General features: G+C 40.8%; 1 protein-coding gene across 1 annotated transcript; it reads left to right on the forward strand.

Annotated features, from left to right (window-relative positions):
- Positions 1–757: 757 nt before the first annotated feature.
- Positions 758–20,161, forward strand: mst1rb (macrophage stimulating 1 receptor b). The gene is made up of 21 exons (XM_028576917.1): positions 758–852; positions 3,547–4,853; positions 8,788–8,964; positions 9,068–9,190; positions 10,196–10,366; positions 10,469–10,629; positions 11,316–11,451; positions 11,574–11,710; positions 11,950–12,129; positions 12,240–12,339; positions 12,487–12,705; positions 12,830–12,976; positions 14,271–14,424; positions 14,605–14,694; positions 14,816–15,031; positions 15,148–15,228; positions 15,338–15,519; positions 15,660–15,769; positions 15,923–16,088; positions 16,870–17,006; positions 18,022–20,161. The coding sequence occupies exons 2-21, from the start codon at positions 3,648–3,650 to the stop codon at positions 18,251–18,253; spliced, it is 4,125 nt and encodes a 1,374-aa protein (XP_028432718.1). The 5' UTR covers positions 758–852; positions 3,547–3,647; the 3' UTR covers positions 18,254–20,161.
- The last annotated feature ends 985 nt before the right edge of the window (positions 20,162–21,146 follow it).

Below are 21,146 nucleotides of genomic sequence, written 5' to 3' on the forward strand. Positions count from 1 at the left end.
ACTAGCATCTCCAGCTGTCAGACACATGTAGTAATAAGTACAAGTTCCCTCTGATATGTAGTGAAGTAGAAGTAGCAGAAAATTGAAATTCTCAAGTGTACCTCACAGTTGTGCAGTAGTACATGAGTACAGTACTTAAGTAAATTTACTTATTTCCACCACTGATAATGATAGTTATAATACAGTTATAATACTAGTTAAATTTAAAAACAAGTATAATTATACAATTATTATTTACTTTACTGTTATTGTTTATTTACTGATCTATCATATAAGGTAAGATAAACCTTTATTGCCATTGCACAGAGACCCATACAACGAAAATGTGAGTGCCATAACTACGTATATACTACATTGTGTTTTAGGATTTATTGATTTACAGTATACCATCATGAGAACAGTCATATTTGAGGATAACATAACCGGTATGCTGGTCTGTTGCCTAACAGTAAGCAAACTGTACACTTGGGAGCAGAATCAAAGTATTGTAGCTCTGAAGCTGGAATAGTGCCGGGGGGCGTAAATGGACAGTAGCTAATCCAGAACTGGTTGCCAGACAGATAGTGTCAGTCGGAAGCTATACTGAAGAGGGGAGGGCCGAGCTGGAGCACTACTGAGGCAAAGAGGACCGAAGTTAAAGCTGAAAACTAACATACTTTACATGTCCCAGCGCTTTGGGAGTACGTACGGGCAGGTTTCCACACAACCCCGCCACCCCACCCCCCCCAAAAAAACAATCTAATGGTGTAATCTTGAATCTACCCGAGCAAAGAGCAAGCATCTCTGCGCTATTCTAAGGACAAACCTGGCTGCGGTTGCTTCCCTGAAGAAGACAGAAACTAACCTGCACAGGTAAGCTTTTTTTTTTTTTAACATTCACAGCTACATATACCAGAGATATTTTTAAACAAAATAGAAACCAACTAACCAACTGCTAAATGTCCCTTTAGGCGCTTGTTAAAGTCATTACCACTTATATAATTCAAATTGAATGAAATCTTAGTGTTTTAATAAGAATTGTAAAATAGGCTGGGATGTTGGATCTGTGGCATGTTGTGTTTGTGTGATGATGAGTGGAAAAGGTGTGCTGAAGGGACTGACCGGCTTCGGGTTGAGGTGGGTGGGAATAGATCTCGACGGGCAAACAGCGATAGGCTACACATGTTTCATTTACTACTAGTACAATTTGAGAGTGATATTAGGTAATATTAGAAGTTACTCTTGGGAAACTGGATTTATTATAAGAACAGTATGTGTTAAAGACCATAGTGCCAGCCTTTAACCCTTAGAGCTCACAGAGCAAGGTGTTGAACCTGTTTTGTGCAGCTCTAAATACCATTTTACATGTGCAATGGAGCAAACATGCAATTAAGGCCGACTGTGATGATAAGAAACAGGACAGGAGTATGGACATGGAGATAATATTAAAAGAAAAACATACTACCAAACACATGATACAGGGATAAGAACATGTATAAAAGCACAAGCTAAAATGATGCTGCCTCTGTGCAATTTTCAGAATTGATTTGGGTACCATATTGGCTTGACCGCTTGGAATAATCTTACACTGTTTTTGAAGAATAAACTCAAAGAAATCATTCTTTTATGAACGTTTCAAAATAAAGAAAATGCCGAGTTGTTGTCTCTCCACACTGTTGGATCTTTGGTGGTAATGGTTGCATTTGCTGCCACTGAATCAATACAATACTCTCTGTTTTGAACATTGATTGTTTGCACAGCAGACTCCTCAAATCCCCTTGGGTGATTAATAAAAAGAGAGATGCTTTTTCTTACTCTAATTAACTGCCACCAAAATGCCTATGTGCAAGGCACTGATACAATAAAGCTATTGAATCCAATATCTGCATCCCTCTCACTGTAGTCTCACAGCTCATTGTTGTAAGTAAATGATAGTAAAGAAACTTTGCGTTGTGTATTTGAAAATTGAAATAGGTAATTTCACTATGACGCTAAGATAAAAAAAAAAAAAGAACAAGCCAGAAAATAGAAGATAGGTAACATACATACAATACATTGACATTGTATATAATGTTGCTTGAAATCTGGTTTGATATTGTCTGAATAGCAGAACCAAGGGAACTGGTGTTCTCACTAGTGTGACTGTATCTTTACTTCACCTGTGATGGAATTGCAGTCAGACGCTGATGCAGCCTTCAGCAAAAACCTGCATGCTGGCCGGCCTGTAAATAGCACTATAGTACAATGAATGGAAACTCAATTTCAACCATTTGCTTTATTAACCATGCACATGTAGAAAGACATTCAGTGTCATTACTATGTATACCCATGTTCTCTAACCTTAACCTAAGTTTCACATGGATCTGCAAATGTTAAAATGTAGCACAGCTGTACTGGGATTCTATGAATTATTGATGTAAAGACACTGTACTTGACATGGGACCTTTCTTTACCACTGCTTATAGCAAGAATAAGTGTTTTTTTTCTTGAAATGATTTTGGTCAAAATGAAGTTTCTCTGCTGCTAAATAAAATAATCCGAGTTGATGAAATTCTCAAGCACGAGTAGACGAGCCATTTCTTCTTCACCTGGGGCCTAAAAAGGCACGTGGTCTTATGACCATCAGTCCGTGCACATCTTTCCCCCTGACAGGCACGTAGTGGTTGTGACAAGAATGCAAAGTAGAGAGGCCGGGGTTCTTGAATGCAGCCTTACAGCAATGTGTCTAGTTAATGATCCACAGAACAACGTATGTTCAGAATGAAGACAAGGCTCAGAGTTTGAAACATTTGGTTGGTTGTTGTTTGGAGACCGATGAAGATGAGCCACGTGAACAAATACTCAATTTTTGTTCATACATTTGGTGCATTGACTTGTTACAACCACTTCTCCTGAGTAAAAGAACATGACTCATAATGGGAGAAGAACAGATGGGATCTTAGATTAACCAGAATACACACGACCAGCCAATAATAAATTACTTGTGCTGGAAGTCACAATGAAAATAGTTGTATCCACTGTCTACTATACTGAGCACTAGCAACACAGCTCTCTGTTTGATTATGTAAACATTTCCTCTTAGTGTTTGTTGTGAGTCAGAAGAAGCTTTTATCTTTATGACCACTTTTATCATCATCTGGCTCAACCGAGATGATATTTGTCACCTCAGATCTGTTAGGAATACAAGAAAGCAGACATATATTGATTTTCACTTTCATCAGTACAAATAATGCACACTCCCACATAGCACCATTGCCACCGAACAATATTTTTGCTGTGATGGGCAACTGTTGATCATTTTATAGTGTTGCAGACAGAGTAAGGGTTAAAGAGTGTGTGTGAATAAGTGTATGAGAGGCAAATTGTAAAGTGTCCATTTACCATGAAAAAAAGCTACTGGAGTGGACTTTGAGAGTATTCTCGTATAACTCTCAGCAAAAAAATTAAATAATGGTTTCCTTTTCAGGGTCAAGAATACATTTTGTACGCTGTGGTTTCAGCCATATTTGTGCTGTAGGGAATCATTTCTGATATGATTTAATGACTTTCGCTACTCTCTTCATTCAGGTATCAGTGGCTGGTGTCAAGGATGCTTTTGTGCCGACATCAGAGTTGGCGGTAACCCCACGTTGTCTGTGCTGTAGCCCCTCGTGCACCCCGGAGTGGAGATGGTCCACTGGACCTCAAAGTGGGGGACATGTGTCTGTGTCCAGACTCTGCTGGCCTTTGCCTTGGCCAACTGTCCCTCGCTTGCCCCCAGCCCTGTCAACTTCTCTGTTGTTTACACCATGCCCTTCTTCCAGGCCCGGGGCCCCATTCAGAACATAGTCAACAACTCGCTTTACCAGGAGGTGTATGTTGCCTCTCAGAATGTGATCGAAGCTGTCAACAGAAGCTTGGAGAAGGTGTGGGAGCTCCGCACTGGGCCGGTGGGAAGCCCAGAGTGCCAGATATGCGATTTGTGCGACATTGACAAGGACCCTGACTTCCCGGAGGACACAAACAATCAGATCTTGCTGTTGGATACCCTCTTTATGTATTTATACTCTTGTGGAAGTTCTCAATATGGTGTATGCTATTTCCACCAACTGAACTCAAATGGAGAGTCGCCCTCCCTTTCTAAGTGTTTGTTCAGAAAGGCTGCAAACTCTGCTGTCTACTGTCCTGACTGTGTGGCTAGCCCTCTTGGTACCAAAGTCACCATGGTCGAAGAGGGTCAGACTGTCTACTTCTTTGTTGCCTCCACAGTCAACGACAGTGTGACCCAGCGTTACGGAAGGAAGTCCATATCAGTGCGTCGACCACTGGCCACAGAAGATGGTTTCTACAGTGATGTGCGTGGCCTGACTGTCCTTCCAGGCTTGCGGAGGACATACCATATTGAATATGTCTACAGCTTTTTCAGTCAGGAGTTTGTCTACTTCCTCTCCGTTCAGAGAGAGAGCCCCGATCAGGACTCATCTCCGTTTCAGACTCGCTTGGGCCGTCTCCCACGGAATGAATGGGAGATGAAGAGGTATCGCGAGGTGATCCTGGAGTGTCGCTTTGAACCAAAACGCCGGAGGAGGAACGTAGCCAGTGAGCCCTATAAGGATGTGGTGTACAATGTGGTTCAGGCAGCCCATTTTGGCAAGGCAGGCAGGGAGCTGGCAGAGGAGTTAGGGGCAGAGGAGGAGGATGACATCCTGTATGGGGTTTTTGCTGTTACTGATGACAACGGGGTCACGGAGCACGACTCGGCCCTGTGCGCTTTCCCAATGGACAATGTGAACAAAGCAATCGTAGATGGGGTGGATGACTGCTGCGAGTCTGGACCAGAGCAGCTCTCCAGAGGGCTTTGCCATTTCCAGCCCTGTGAGAGCTGCCCTCATGAGGTGAGCCCATCAGTCCACTAACACAACAATTCCAGGTGATTAATATGATCTCAGAATTCCTGTTTTATTTTCTTCAAGATACTGGTTTAAAGAGACAGACAGGTGAAGAACAAAGGTAAAGTCAGTTGTGTGTGTGTCTGTAGAGTAGGGCTGCACGATATAAGGAGAATATGCAATAACATTATTGAATATCGCGATAACGATATTATTACAATGCACTCAGTTCTGCATTTCTGCTGCTTGTAGTATTCTAATAAAATATAACAAATTGATTGTTGAATTTAAAACAAATGAAAAGGAAATCATGTCTAACATTCTTTTATTGAACAAATTCAACATTGAATATAAAGTCAGAATATGTTCAATTTTAAATTGCAGTTTTCTACTGATATTTAATTTTAACTAACACAAAAAACCTATGAGTGTCTATCGCGATATGTCGCAGCCTTTTGCAATGTGTATATTGTGGCACCTGACATTGTGATGACGATTAAAAAAAAAAAAGATATATTGTGCAGCCCTAATGTGGAGTCTACTGGACAATTTAAGGGAGGTGAATCCCTGGTGTATTTTTTTTTTTTAGGTTGCCACACTACCTGCAGAGACAGACTGAAAAAAAATCAAGGTGTAAAGTGTTAATAAATGAGCTTTAGAGGTGCCGGTGGCCAGGCTACAGGCTAGTTGTTTTCCTCTGCTTCCTGTCTTTGTGTTGTGCTAAGCTAACCACCTGCTGGATCTAGCTTCTTTTTTTTCATGCAAAGAGTGGTATTGCTCTTGTCATCTAACTCTTGACAAGAAAGCAAAACAACTATGCACCCAGAACCACTTGCTTCAGCATTCAGTGAGCATTCACTGTTAAATCCAAGAAAACATTAATACAAATTGCTTTTTGGGTGGAAAAATAAGCATGGAAAAAGTAAGCCTGCACGCGATGGAATGGAAAATTGATGGGTGCCAGGTATGACTTGTTTTCTGTAATAGTTGAGGGAGTTTCTCAGGTCAGACAGGAAGAGGGTATTTTAAAACTAAACGTTTGCCAAAGTGTGCGTTTGGATAAATATTTTTAATCTTATATTTTTTCTTATATTATAACAGCATTTGTTTATTGTGTTAATTATCTTGGGAAAACTGCTTTTTATTTCCAAATCCCATAGAAATTTTTCCATTATGTTATGTTTTTTTAATTTTTTATTCTGTTGTGGCTGTAAATTATTGTCAGTTTGGTTTGAGAATTAAGTAACATTCTGGCACAGAGCTGCTGTTATTGCAGTTGCAGCCATGATTTCATAGTTTGGATGTTAAGTCTTTGAACTTGTTGGTTTGGATTTGTTAGATTCACATTGGACGGAAATTTGGGAGAGGTTTAAATGGAGTTAGTTGCAATGTTCTCTTTTGTATAGTCTTTCTTCTATTTGTCTTCAGAGGAACACTTTCTACTTGACCAGTGAACTTTTCTCTTGAGGCTTTTTCTGTTTTGTTGATTTTGGCTGCTTGTCTGAATGTTGAGTAAAACCTGCCAGCGGGATTGTCCAGCAATCTGAAATCCTGGTTCTTCCATTTCTCAGCAAATCAAAACATCTTTTGTGCCAACAAAGTCATCTGTGCCTTACAAATGCTGTGCTTTTCTTCTTTTTAGTACGTCATCAACTTATTTAGATATTAAAGGATCGTTAGAGTGAATCATGTTTTTCAATATGAGTAAGCAATTCTGATGATCACAGCCCACTTTTGACCTTTTGGCTCTCATTGAAATATGAAAATGTTAGAAAAGCTATGCTTGCTATAGTCTTTGCTTCATTTTAGGTGTTAAACTATTTGCATGAAGTCTGTGTGCAAACTAACTGTGTTTCTCATGAGAGCACGTGGAGGAGACGCCGGGCCTGATCAAAGATAAGAAGACAGTGGGCCCTATCTTGCAAGTTTAAGACCGACGCAGTTGTCAATTTCCTGTCCAACGCCCATGTCGTTTAAATAGCAAATGCACCTGCACCCATCTGTGCGCCCATGGGCGTGCTGGTATTACAGGGAGGTGTGTTCAGGTGCATTCTGGGTGTGCTGGTCTTACAGGGAGGTGTGTTCAGGTGCATTCTGTGCGTATTGCTGTCTTGAGGCAGCGGGAAGTGATCGCGCCATTGACCAACAAAATCAGGTCTAAAGTCAATAGCGCAGCATTTCATTGTTATTTTAACAGCAAATTAGTAAAATGCGCCTAGGCTAACGCACAGCGTGTGCACACTATGCTTGTTACACACACACACACACACAGGGAAGCGCAGCAGCACACAAACTTGCAAAAGATTACAAATAAAAAATATTACAGTGCAAATCCGCCATCATAATAGCAATGCGCTAAGGTCCAAACGCGCCTGGCTTTTAAAGGGAATGGGAGATGACACTGATTGGTTTATTGCATGTTACACCCAAAACACACCTATGAATTAATGAAGACACTAAGTACAACCCTTTTGAACCATGCACCCGGCACTTTTTCCGCCGTCAAACTAGTAAAAGTGGATTTGGACATGCCCTAAACACACCTGTGCAATGCGCTTCACGGCGTGCGCTTAGATCCTTAAAATAGGGCCCAGTATCTCTTTGTGTAATATTACTCCCTTTTCCTCTATAAAAAGCTACTGTTAAAGACTATCGACAGTCATTTTCTGTACTTATGCTGAAGTGCTGTAAACTGACTGCAAGTAAACACACTTTTAAGAGAACTCCGGTGATTTTGTCCATTCTTTGGTAAATAATTATCCTAACAGAAAACATGTTTCAGCCAATATAACATATTTTCTAATAATGTTCTTGTTTACACTTTTTCCTCAATGTCATTTTAAGTGTGTTAGTCCTTAGTCCTTAAGTATCTCGACCTTTGCAGTATGTGTCCTTAAGCTTCCAAAATAATAATGTTTTTTATTTTTATGTCAGTGGTATTTGACGTTTAGGGTTTAAGTTTTTTATGCTTATCTAGGGTCTGGCGAATGACTTCAGTCAATAGCAATGTTGTTTGTCTTTTTCTCTAGTCTCACTTCATGAGACGCGTGATAGACGATCCATGTCTTCCAATTTAATTTGAAAAAATGCTTATTTCCCAGTTTCCTGTTTTCCCTTTTATATGCCTTGAAAACAATTCAAAGTGTAATTTCTTTGTTTTTATATGTTGACCTCAAGATATTAGCCAGTGTTTACATGAAGACTCTGTTTAATTAAACAGTGATCTGAAACAAGGTAATCCTTCTGTCAGTATTGCAGCAAAGAATCATTTATCATGGCCTCTTACATTATTAAAATGATCATATCATTATGACAGATTAACCTTGTGCTTCTGGTGTGCCAGGTACTTTGTTTCTCATGATTACGCTGGTGACCAGAGCAGCTCATAGAACGTCCTTACAAGCAAACAGCTGGGCCTGTTTTACTACATATGTACATTTTTAAAGGATAACATTTTATTGTCTCAGAATGTGGAACTTTTTAGAGCACATGAATACACACTCTGAGCTGTCAAGCTAATTTGGATGAAACAATTACAACTCAAGGTCCAGTTAGACTCCTAGCTTATTCCTACAGATCCATCTCCATGTAGGGGTCCCGGGACCAGATGAAGATGTAACTAAAAAGCAAAACACGTCTCTGCAGGTACTGGGAGGACTGGGTAGGGAAATACCCCTGGATTACTACAGTTTTACGTGATGCAAACAAAGCGTTTTGCAATGTATGTAGGAAGGTGATTGGTATTTCACACAGGGGGGAGTCAGACGTCAGGCTCAAACCAATGAATCAAAATAGTGTGCGATTAATTTAATAGTTAACTAATTGACTAATCGAATATACTTTGCAGCTCTAAACAATACTATTGTGATTAATGTTGAGGATGTTATCATCCCTATTGTCTCATTTTGATGTCCTGTGCTGCCTGTGGTCTTTGTACTAGAGCATGGAGAACAACGCCACATGCAGAGACCATCCTACTATGGTGTCAAAGCCCTACTACAGAGTGGACCTCTTCAACAGGCAGATGATAGATGTTCTGCTCACAGCTTTGCTGGTCACAACTATAGAGAACAAGACCGTAGCCCATATTGGCACCTCTACCGGACGCCTGCTGCAGGTATACAGCATGATTTGAATCAGCTATTTTTGGTATTTATCTTCATTATCACCATTGTATATGATCCATTACTAATAATCCTATTTTGTGTCTGTGTTGGCAGCTTGTATTGACAAGATCCAGCCCTATTATCTTTGCCAATTACTCTTTGGTAGAGAATCAGAGGGTATCGTCCATTGCCGCTGTTTACTCATCAGAGTATCTTCTCTTTGTGGTTGGAGACAAGGTAAGAGTGCAGTCACATGAAATACGAGTAAATATAAACATGTACAATGGCTATGTGGATATTACTGTCATCTGATGGCAGGAGGCTCTTGGGGTCAACTTTCCTCCCACAGACCAAAGACATGCAGCTCAGGTTACATTTCAATTACAAATGAGTTGGGACTGATTGTCTGTCAGTGACGCTATGATGCTCTGGAGACCTGTCCAGGGTGTTTTTTTATACCTTCTTCCCAGTGCATGCTGGAGTAGGTGCGACCCCTGTGACCCTGAGAATGAATAAGATGCTAAAGCAAATCGATAAGTTTGATATGCCATTTGGAACAGGGTGGATATGAGATGCTGGCACTGGATCTGTAATCCATGGGGCTTGTGGTATGTGGGACATTAGGACTATTACTTTGTGTTATTTAGATTGATTTATTGGACTTATTGGACATTTCTGCACCAGGAGCTGTCTATGTGACCATTTGACCTGACTTGTGCAGTGTCAGAGAAATTCTTACAGTACTTTTACAGTCAATGATTTGATGAATCAAATCTCTTTACATCAGGCAGCATGGAGAGAAGACCTGAGCATAGGGTTCTCTCTAGACATTCAGAATGCCTTGCCTTATATATGATCAAGTAAACAAAGAACAACAGTTGCACACTCAGAGAGCAAAGACCTCTACCTAGTCGGCTCTTACAATGTTAATGCAGTGTGAATTTTCCCAGTCGGTAACAAATGTTTCTGATTATTCCGACACCACATGAACGCAGCACAAACCCTATCTTGCAATGTAAACAAAAGTGAAAAAGAACATGTGTATCTGCTCCACCCCACGCTCTTTCTTGGCCCCTGCCAAGTTTCATGATAATCAGGCCTGTAGTGATCCTGCTGAAACCAACTATAAACAAACGGACAAACCAAACCGAAACAATAACCTCCTTGGCGGAGGTAATGAAGTAGCACAAGGCCATAAGATTTACTATGTGACCTTTTAAAATAGTTTTCTCTCTCTTTCAGATGATCCAGGTGCCCCAGAGAGGGCCAGGCTGTCAACACTTCCTGACTTGTGCCATGTGTCTCACAGCCCCTAAGTTCATGGGCTGTGGCTGGTGCTCCGGAGTGTGCTCCTGGGAGAGCGAGTGTAACAGACGCTGGAGGAACGAGTCCTGCCCACCAGGGATCACTGGGGTGAGGTTTGTTCTGTATTCCAGGGTACAAACATTTCTATGAGCAACTAATAAAAACATTTCATTTCAAGGTGGCACTATATGTTTTGCTTTATTGACGCAGTTCTTTCCACGGACTGCTCCTCCTGATGGTCAAACAGAGCTAACGGTGTGTGGGTGGGAGTTCCAGTCCCCCTTAAGACCTGCCATCACCTCCAGAACGCACCAGGTCCGACTGGGGCAGACTGCTTGCACTGTTCTTCCAGTCAAAAGCAACAACACACAGTGAGTATCCATACAGGCCGTGATCTGGCTCCAAGTACAATCTGTTATAGTAATGTTGTGGAAAATGTACCCTTAGGAATTTCTTGTAAAAATAAAATAAAAAGCTTGTCAATTCTTTCCCGGAAACCTTTCGAGAAAGTGAGAAAACAGAGCATGAATTTGCTGGTCTATGATGGCTACTCCTTGATATCAAACTTTACAATGTCTGACTGTTGAACATCATGTTATCGATATATATCGCTATTATACTTTGTTACTGATGTGTTGAATATGAAAATTATACACAAGGCCACATACTGTAACTGATATGTGTAACATGTCTACAGCCACACTATGGGCTCTGTGAGGCTGTACTGATACGCTAATTCCGGCATGCTAACATTCTTACAGTAACAATGCTAACATGCTGATGTTTATCAGGTCATTTTTACCATCGTCGCCATCTTGTGTTAGCATACTAACATTTGCTAATTAGCACTAAACACAAAGTACAGCTGAGGCTGATGGGAATGCCATTCTTCTTTAATAGACTCACCAACAAACTAATTCTATAAAGACATTCATAAGAGTCAGTGCATTGATTTAACTTGTAAGCTGTGTTTTAGCAGCAAAGCTAACGTGTTAAAACAACACAAACTGTTGTCTTCGCTGACGTACTGAGTGTGTGTTGTGGTGCTGCTCTTCAGCTTCGTGTGTAAGATTCGCTCTGGGGCCACTGAGCTGTCCAAACCAGTTAACATTACAGTGGAGGTGCATGAGGGCAAGGTGGAGGGACGCTACTCTATTGACGGAAAAGCAGAAATGCCAGGATTCACATTTGTGGTAATCTTTGTTGTTATCATCTACGGATATCCTCATTACAACATACTGTACAAGCTATGAACAATTTTACTAAGCTAAAAGTAGTTTGTTTACCAAAACACTTCAATAAACTGTCCCCTCAGATTCCCAACATCACAGAAATTCAGCCCAACTATGGGCCACGTGTTGGGGGCACACTCATCACAGTGACTGGTCCTCACTTGGATGCTGGGAAGACCAGGAAAGTCACTCTCAATGACATGCCCTGTCCTATAAAGAGGTCTGGAAATACATCTCTCCCTATCTGTTTTCACCACACTAACCTCAAAAGAATAATTAGAGTTTGCGAAACTACAGGCTAACTCCTAGATAGGTCTTGGCTTGACTGACTCAGAACTGAACTATTTTCTACTGGAGATGTTATCTTTTTAAACATGAATAATGTATGAATAATGCTTTTTGATCTACAACAGTTGACCTGTTACGGCACGTCATTTATATATCTCTGTCTCCCTACAGAGTCACAGAGCCCAAAGGCAATGTGTCCTCCATCATCTGTCTGTCCCAGCCCATCTCAGAGGTGAGGGACGTTCCTCTGAGTGTTTTCATCGACAAGTCTCCGGTCCTCACCACAAAGGTGTTTTACTACAAAGAAAACCCAATGATTACAGCTGTCCTGCCCGACTGCAGCTTTGACAGGTAAACCAATGAGACCTTCAACTTTTCTCCTGTTTTTCTCATCTTTCTCATTGGACCAATTCAGTTGTAACAGGAAACAATCTTATTTCTCACATTTGTCTGAATTGCAGGGGGTCAAAGATTGTCATTGGGGGGGAGAACCTGGATTCTGTTTATCGCACCATCATCCGCTTTAAACCCAATGAGAGCCATTTGAAACCTGTGACAAGGGTACTGTGTTCATCATTATGTACAGTAGACACATGTACATTCAAAAGCACTTTTCTTTTATTCTGTCTTTTTGATTTCTCTCCAAAGTCATATGCTTACATTCTACTGTGCCTACCATTAAAGTATGATTACACTGTTTTGTTTCAGGAGTGCATAGGCAAGTCCTTGCCCACGAGGATGGAGTGTATCTCTCCTGTGTTTCCCAGGGATGAGACTGAGGAAGGAGAGCTTTCTTTTGACATGGACGGAGCGTTGGGACTTTGGAACAAAGAGTTCTCTTACCACCCCTACGGCGAGCCCATACCTTTTGAAACCGATGGACATGTGCTGAATTTGTACCCTGGGTTTGACGAAGTGTCACTACATGTAAGAGATAGCTCTAAGGTTGTATTTGGTTGTGAATTAATGACAAATATATGTGGATTTGTAATATGTTTATTATAAATAAGTCATTTTGTCTCATATCTTGATTTGACCTCTCTGTCCACAGCATCAAAAGCTGAATCTGGTGAGCTCCTGTATGACCATCATTATGACGGTGGCAGGCGTTGATTGTGATGCCAAAGTCCTGGATAATGAGATTACTTGCAGGATCCCCAAAAACATGACCATCACCAGTGAGGGATTGCCAGTGAAGGTAAATCCGGCTGGAGGTTTAGATGATGATTAAGTGACTGATTTACCTGGATCCAGCATGCAACACGGAGCCCTAGGTCCCACATGTGCCTGTTCAGTGATCACCAACCAGTTTTTGTACATTGTGCATGTACCCTGTCAAGCAGCTATTAGATAGGATATGTAAATTATGCCAAAAGAAAAAAAGCTCCAAATATTTCTAGTTAAGATAATTAAAATACTGTGGAAAATTAAGTGCACATTTTTTATTTTCTATGCACAAACCTGAGAAATTCGGACACTTTAGCATGTCTGCATGCTGACACGTAGCTAGGTAGTTTATTATAACATTCGAAATTTTAAAACTTAAAGGTACAACTAGAGCCTGACCGATATAGGATTTGTGAGACCGATACAATACCGATTTTAGAGGGGGAAATTCACAGATTACCCATATGGCGATATAGTAAATTTATGAGGTAAAAAGGCCCCAAACAGCTATAGATGTATTTTGATGTTTTAGATATTCAAAATATTGGATATTTTACTATGCTTACTCATTGACCCCTGAAATAACTTTTAGAAGGCTCCCAAAGCACTTAAAAATTATGCAACTAAACTGTATAGTACTGACATACTGTGTACTTCTACTTCAGAGGAAAACATTGTACTACTCCAATTATCTGACAGAAAAAGGTTACTGGTTACGTTGCAGATTCAGATTTTACTCACAAAATACAACAATTATAATATGATGCATTATTATTCATTACATTATCCAGCATTGTATTAGAGTTGAAAGCTTCATCTTTAACAGACGTTAAGTCAATTTCAGTTGTGCTGCTAATTCCTCTCTTTTTTTACTCTTCACTTTAAGTAAACATTTGAATGCAGGACTACTGTGCGATATTAATAGTGCAGCTGCTGAACCAGACCCACAGTGAGTCTGAGTGAGACGGAGGCAGCTGCCCGGATGAAGAGAGACTTTGCCCGGTCAGGCTCTGAAATAACGTTATCTTCTGCCTTCTGCTTAGAAGTGGTGAATTTACAGCTCACAGCAATGTAATATAATATAGTGTCTGGCTTTTGTTTGTGTCTAGAGTCGGCAAGAAATGTCATTAGTGTCATGTACGCTATTTTATTAAGTTTGAAGATAGATAAATGAGTCTGTTCACAGCCCTACAACAGCATGCTGTGTGTTACGTCTTTCGCGCATGCGGGTCAGATAACTGGATAACCGGACAGACTTACAAAAGATTCCTGCCTTTATAGTACGATGATGGTATTCACTGTTTATGATGAACTCTGCTCTTTAGATCTCCATCAACGGGCAGGTCCACAACGTTGGTACGGTGGTGAGGGTCAGCAACCACTACATGGTGGGCGTTGTTCTGGGGATCCTGGCGGCTCTGGTGGCCGGGGCAGTGCTGGCCTTCGTTGTTATGAAACACTTAAGGAAGACGAAGAAAGGTGGCCTCCTCTCTGTTATGTGGACTTTGGTCACAAATGTTTGTACAGCTGCTACCGGCTGTGGGTGGGATATGGGATGAATTACACAAATCTTTTAACTAGAACATCCCTGGTGTTGCATAGGATGTACAGGTGTTCTTCTGGGGTTGATGATTAAAAAGTGTTGTGAAATGTTTTCAGCCTCCATGGTAGAGACCCGTTTGGCCCACAGTGCTAACCTCTCTGGTACAAATAATGTGGAGCTGTCGCCCGTTGGGGACTACAGGAGAGGTGACCCTCTAGCTAAGCACGTATTATACTGCACTGTAATACTATATAGCTAGATTGGCTCTGACACATACATATACCTTCATAACTACATAATAAACCTCTCTCTCTGGACCTTTACCAGTAGTATCCCTAAGTCCTTCTACCCCGCTGGTGGGGTCGATGGTGTTCCCCAGCCTGAGCTTCGCTGCAGGCAGCATAGATCCTACCCTCACTCCCCTCATGCCTTCAGAGAAGATCTCCATCTCCAGTTTTAGGCCAGAGCTGCTTGAGGAGGTGAAGGATGTTCTTATTCCAGCTGAGATGCTTATTGTGCAACACCACCGGATCATAGGGAAGGGTAAGGAACCCCACTGCCTCTATCTGAAACAAAAAACATGTTATGGAGCCTGGTGTAAGCTATCTCCTGTTTGGAAGAAACAGCAATAGTCCTGTGTGATTCCCCCTCCCCCGTAGGTCATTTTGGCACTGTTTATCATGGCTACTTCACAGACCACAACAACAGAGAAATCCACTGTGCTGTCAAGTCTTTGAATAGTGAGTAACATCTATATATATATATATCTATAAGCAGCTTCTCAAAATTGTGATTTAAGTGTCTTTCTTCCATTACATTTGAGTCCATAATGTGTGTGTGTGTCATCAGGAATAACAGATGTCGAGGAGGTGGAGCAGTTTCTAAAGGAAGGTATCATAATGAAGGGTTTCCACCACAGTAATGTGCTGTCTCTGCTGGGCATCCTCCTGCCACAGGAAGGGCTCCCTCTAGTGGTGCTACCGTACATGAAACATGGGGACCTGCGGCACTTCATACGCTGCGAGAAGAGGGTGTGACAGCTACATTAAAACAGTGCAAATTAATCATCAGATTTTTGTGCAACCATCTGTTGACTGAGTAGCGAACTATGTGTACATTTCCAACTGTTTAAAATCAGTGTTTTTGTCATGGGTTTGTGGGATGTGTTTAGAACCCCACCGTAAAGGATCTGATTGGCTTCGGGCTGCAGGTTGCCAGGGGGATGGAGTATTTGGCTCAGAAAAAGTTTGTGCACAGAGATCTCGCAGGACGTAACTGCATGTGAGTCAGCAATTTATTCACTGCCATGAGGCCTGAATTTCTCTTTGATTTAGTGTACATCAGTGTGTCATGGTACACATTCGGTTGAGCTTATCACCGTACTCAGTTATAATGTTTTGCTACAAAAATGTAATCTTACTTTTCTGTCTTTAGGCTGGACGAGTCGTATACAGTCAAAGTGGCAGACTTTGGCATGGCCAGAGATGTATTTGATAAGGAGTATTATAGTGTTCAGGATCACAGGAAGGCTAAGCTGCCTGTCAAGTGGATGGCCATCGAGAGTCTGCAGACACAGAAATTCACCTCCAAGTCCGATGTGGTGAGCAAATGAAGAGCTACTTTACTATAATCTAGATCTCTGTGGTAGCTGTTAACAATCTGAGGGACACTTGTCAATGTTTCTTGCATTGTAAATCTATGTTTAATGCATGATGTGTTTGTCTTGTAGGTAGATTGTGAAAAATAGCAATATCTGACAGAGGAGTACAGTATTTATTTGTCTGGTTCACAACATTTCAACAATGTTTGTTCCCTTTTAATATCAATTATCACCATGTTAAAATATGGAAATAGTCAATATCCTATCATCGGCTGTCCTCTACATCAGTGGTTCCCAATCTGGAAGTCCAGGAACCCCCAAGGGGTTGCAAAGTAAATTTGAGAAGTCATGAAATGATTAACAGGATAGGAAAGCAGAAACAATTTACATTTAATGTTGCATAATTTTATGTTTATTTTGTCTTGAGTTTTTTGTAATCTTTGATTTACTTTTCTTGTCAACAAGTGGATAATTTGACCTCTTACACCTTTACAATGATTTAAATAAAACAAGGGCAAAAAAAAGTTAGTTGAAATGGTCACAAACAGTAGACAACAGAAATGATGAAGGGTTGCATGTAGACATGGCTTTGGTTCAAGGGGTCACAAGCCAAGACATTTGGAAAACACTGCTTTACATTTGCATTGATTTGGTTCTTCTGGATTGCTTTACAGCACAATACTATACAATTGTTTACAGTTCAATAATAGGCAACATTAGTTTCCAGAAATGTATTCCACCATCATAGTTTTCAACTCCACTTTGTCCTCTCTTGATGCAGTGGTCCTTTGGTGTGCTGATGTGGGAGATGCTGACCAGAGGAGCAAGCCCCTACCCAGAGGTGGACCCTTATGACATAACACATTACTTACTGAAGGGCAGGAGGCTTCCCCAGCCTCAGTACTGCCCTGACCCATTGTAAGTACTGTAGTAGGAGTAATATATATATTATGTTGCTCACTGTTAAATAAGTCTAAAGAGTAATAGTAAGTAAATGTAGTAAATGTAAGTTAGTTCATGCTTAGTTTGCATACATTCATTGTAAAACTTTACAATTAAGGGCCGCTTTTGTATGAATACTAATACTACAATAATAGTATACCAACACTGATTTACAACTACAAGACGGAAGAACAAAGTCCTAGTTGTAATAACAAGATTTTAGAATGGTCACTCAGTAGTGCGAAACCCGTAAATTGTCCACTACTTGCTATTCCAACAGTTAGGCAATGCAGTTTAGGAGTTAATGTGTATGTCTACAAAACAACTCAAAGAACACTTCTTCTTTTACACACACAGTTGTTTTAGACACACAGTGGTCTGACTGTACAAGGAAAAGTCAACATGTTTTTGCTGTTTCAATGATAAATCCCTTGAACTTTAAGCTTTTGCCTACCAACTTAAAGATTGATAGAGAATAAATCAACTATTCATACCCCTTGTCCTGAGGGCTCATGGAAAAGTGTTACCCAGGAACCCATATACAACACCAACATAGTCATTAAAGGGATAGCTAGACATTTTGGGAAATATCTTTATTTGCTTTCTTGATGAAAGTTATATGAGATGAGTCTGTAGAGTAAATATGAAGCTACAGCCAACAGACACTTAGCTTAACTTAGCATAAAGGGGGAGACAGCTAGCCTTGCTATGACAAAGGTAACAAAACCCACCTACCAGATCCTCTATAGCTCACTAGTTAACATGTTGTATGTGAATAAAACTTATTTTACGGAGTAAAAAGTAAATATTTTAAATATGGCTGGGATCAACTTCCTGGGTGCCTGGCCTTCTGGAATTTCATGAATGTCTAAAATGATAAATAAATGTGAGAATAATTATAGTTAATTTTACTGCTAGCCAATAATATAGTGGACTGAGTTGACCATTCCCTTCTTGCTCAGTCTCAGAATCTGTCAATGTTTTTTTCCAGGTATAGCATAATGCTCCAGTGCTGGGACCCTGATCCAGAGTTGAGGCCCAGCTTTGCTACGTTGGTGTCGGCTGTCTTCACCATTCTGTCCGGCCTGGAGGGAGAACACTACATAAGTCTGAATGTCACCTACGTCAACCTGGACCAGCCGCGGCCCTACCCTGCCCTCACAGAGTCTGCTGACGAATACAACTCCACAGATGTTGAAGACTCAGGCTCAGTCTCTTCCTGATCCACTCCTCTTCCTCTCTCAACTTTAAAATGGTATTGGTGCTAACAGCAAGAGCACAAAAAACCTTGGCCGGGTCGCAACAGTGTCTCTTACCACAAAGCATCTGACACAGAGACTGCCTACTGTTTGTGTGCATGAAAGTGGTAGTAAGATGCTTTTGGCTGCCAAAGCACCCCCTCGGGCAGCCATATTGGGGGTCCGTCACTTTTGCAACAATAGCTGAGTGAAGTCTGAGCTTCCAAACTCTGTCCTCTTAAAAGTATTTAATAGACATTTAGTTTCTGTGTTATTTTTCTCTGCTAACAGGTGTAACTGATGATACATCTAATCAGCTTGTTAGCAAGATAAAAATAAAACAAGTCTTTAGAAGCTAATTGGCATTACAACGGTACGCTAAATTAGCCTGCAGGTTAGCTAGCTAGCTAACAATGGTAAAACAAGACTTATGGGGATAGTCAGTGATGATGTCTATAATGTTAATATGGATATAAAGTTCATCTGTAGTGGTCCCTTTAATATTTGTTTGTTGTGTACTGAAGTATATCACATGACATGGTAAAGATATGTTCGAGTCAAATAATTGAGGAATGCTTTTCAATGTAATCATGCTATTTTCAACAAGATTTTGTTCTGGATTACTCATCTAAAGGGTTACTGTGTAATTAATGTTACTTTGTTGAACAGACCGGATCTAGGTTGCACCCCAAGGCAATTATGAAACAGCCTGAAATGTTGGTCTTGATGAGCTGCAGCATTTATTCATGGACAAACTGAAACCTACACTGTGCATTTACTACCACCTCACAACTTCACTCTCTGCTCTCTTCGGTGCACCAATGTTAACATCTCTGCCGGAAAGTGAGAGTGAAACTCAAGTCCCACTGGCATTTTATTGTACTCCTTTCAAATGTTTTTTTTTAAGATTATATTTTGGGCATTTTAGGCCTTTATTTCCACAGGACAGATGAAGACATTGACATGCAGCAAAGGGCCGCAGGTCGGAGTCAAACCCACGGCCACTGCGTCAAAGAGTAAACCTTTATATGTGCACCTGCTCTACCAACTGAGCTAAACCGGCCACTCAAATGGCTCTATGTTAAAGATGTTTTAAAGATATAGAAAAATGTGTAGGCCTACTCCTTTATGTTATTTGAATAGTTTATCTTCTACCGCACACCTCGCTTTCTATCGGCACCCAAGTTAAGCATTGTGCTGTTCACACAGCGCACACTGCGCCCACAAAGCTCTGGGAAGGCTTTCGATTTTTTTCCTGCCCCTCTTCCTGCTGTTCTGCACGCATGCACGCACACACACACACACACACACACACAAATCATGTATTGAGGAAGAGCGGAGATAAAAACTTATGTCGTGCCAATACATTTTAAAAAGGCAATGGCCAACGAGGAAACACAAACACTCACATCTTCACACTATGTCATCACACTCACTCTGACCAATGGTGGAACTTTATCACTCAGTGACGATGTCCATGGGCTGGCCACTGTGGTCCAGCCAAAAGAAATAGATGACCAAATATTACTACTGACCTGCTCCCACACTGCAGGAGTCACGTATCTCTGTTTTTCTTGCTAATATTAAGTAATGTAGCCATTATAAATACAAAGACTGTTCAGTATCCATGTAATTTAGATGCACATTAGCTTTTATTTTACTACCTAAAATAGTGTACTGTTACAGCAGCAGATGTGTATATATGTTTAGGTATGACATTCCCACATTTGCCTTTAATTCTTTTGCAGTGTAGTGATTGTTCTGTATATTTTGTATCATACTTCTGTAACGCACAATGCTGACCACAATGTTCTGAAAACAATTTGACGTCCCACTGTTGCTTGTATTTCTGACACAATGTCTTTGAGATAGTGTAATAAATTGAAATATTTATTTGTTTATTGATTTGTTTTTGTGCTATGGACTTTAAGTAAATAGGAGAATTTATGCTATGTCAGCCATATGAAGCTCAGTGTAAATTCTTTCAGGAAGACTACTATAACTTCATCACATCTCTCTCCTAAAACTGTTTCAAGGCGTTCACTTTTCAGTTAAACCAATCAGAATCGGCCATGTATTTTACAAGCCAATCACAGCATGACATCCCTGATTTAAATCCGTTCTCTCCTCTGCTGCTGTCAGCCGTCATTTCAGGCAAAGAGGTTAACCCTCCTCCTCCCCTTCCACCTCCAGTCATCATCTCCCACGGCACCCTGGGTCTTCCTCCGGCTGACCGCTCCCATCGATTCCTTCGGTCCGGTCTTCATGCTCCTTCTAATCTCCAAAGACTTTGTACATTTCATATTTTGCATATGTAGCTTACATATATAAATCTTTGCATATCTGCAACGAAGTCTCTCCTGATTGAAATGCAGTTCATCTCCACACAGTAAAATTTATAATTATGGCTGAGGCTTTTGTTTTATTCTCCACTAGAGGTCAGCAATCTGTTAAAAGTACTCAACGTTCCCACCACTGATCTGCTCCTGGAGATTTTCCCAGCAACATGGATGCAGCATTCTTTCTATGTGCATCATTTTTGCCGTAGCATAACAACATTGATGACCCAGGTTTTTCCCCCTATCTCTGAAAACTAACCAATAAGCCCTCTAGATGCTACATAAGACATTAAAAGCAGACCAGAACAGCAAAACATACCAAGCAGGCATGTTTTCTTCTTTTGTTTCTCTTTCAGCTGTTTGGCAGGAGCAAATGACTGCATTTTCAATTAAATGAGTTTAAGAAACAGCCAACATAGAGAAACAATCTGTCAATCTCACAAATATACCAAACAAACATCTCGCTAGTAGCAACTCCCAGTGCTGTAAACAGACATCACACACAACAAGCACACTTCCCCACAACAAAACCGGAGTCA

This window comes from Perca flavescens, chromosome 4 (genome assembly GCF_004354835.1).
Source record: "Perca flavescens isolate YP-PL-M2 chromosome 4, PFLA_1.0, whole genome shotgun sequence".
NCBI classification, from domain to species: Eukaryota; Metazoa; Chordata; class Actinopteri; order Perciformes; family Percidae; genus Perca; species Perca flavescens.

Bases quoted from the DNA above. Each gene is read 5' to 3' on its own strand.
- mst1rb (XM_028576917.1), top strand. From the start codon at position 3,648: ATGGTCCACTGGACCTCAAAGTGGGGGACATGTGTCTGTGTCCAGACT. The intron at 9,191-10,195 runs GTAAGAGTGCAG...TCTCTCTTTCAG, and splicing joins TCTTTGTGGTTGGAGACAAG to ATGATCCAGGTGCCCCAGAG. The intron at 12,977-14,270 runs GTAAATCCGGCT...TCTGCTCTTTAG, and splicing joins GTGAGGGATTGCCAGTGAAG to ATCTCCATCAACGGGCAGGT.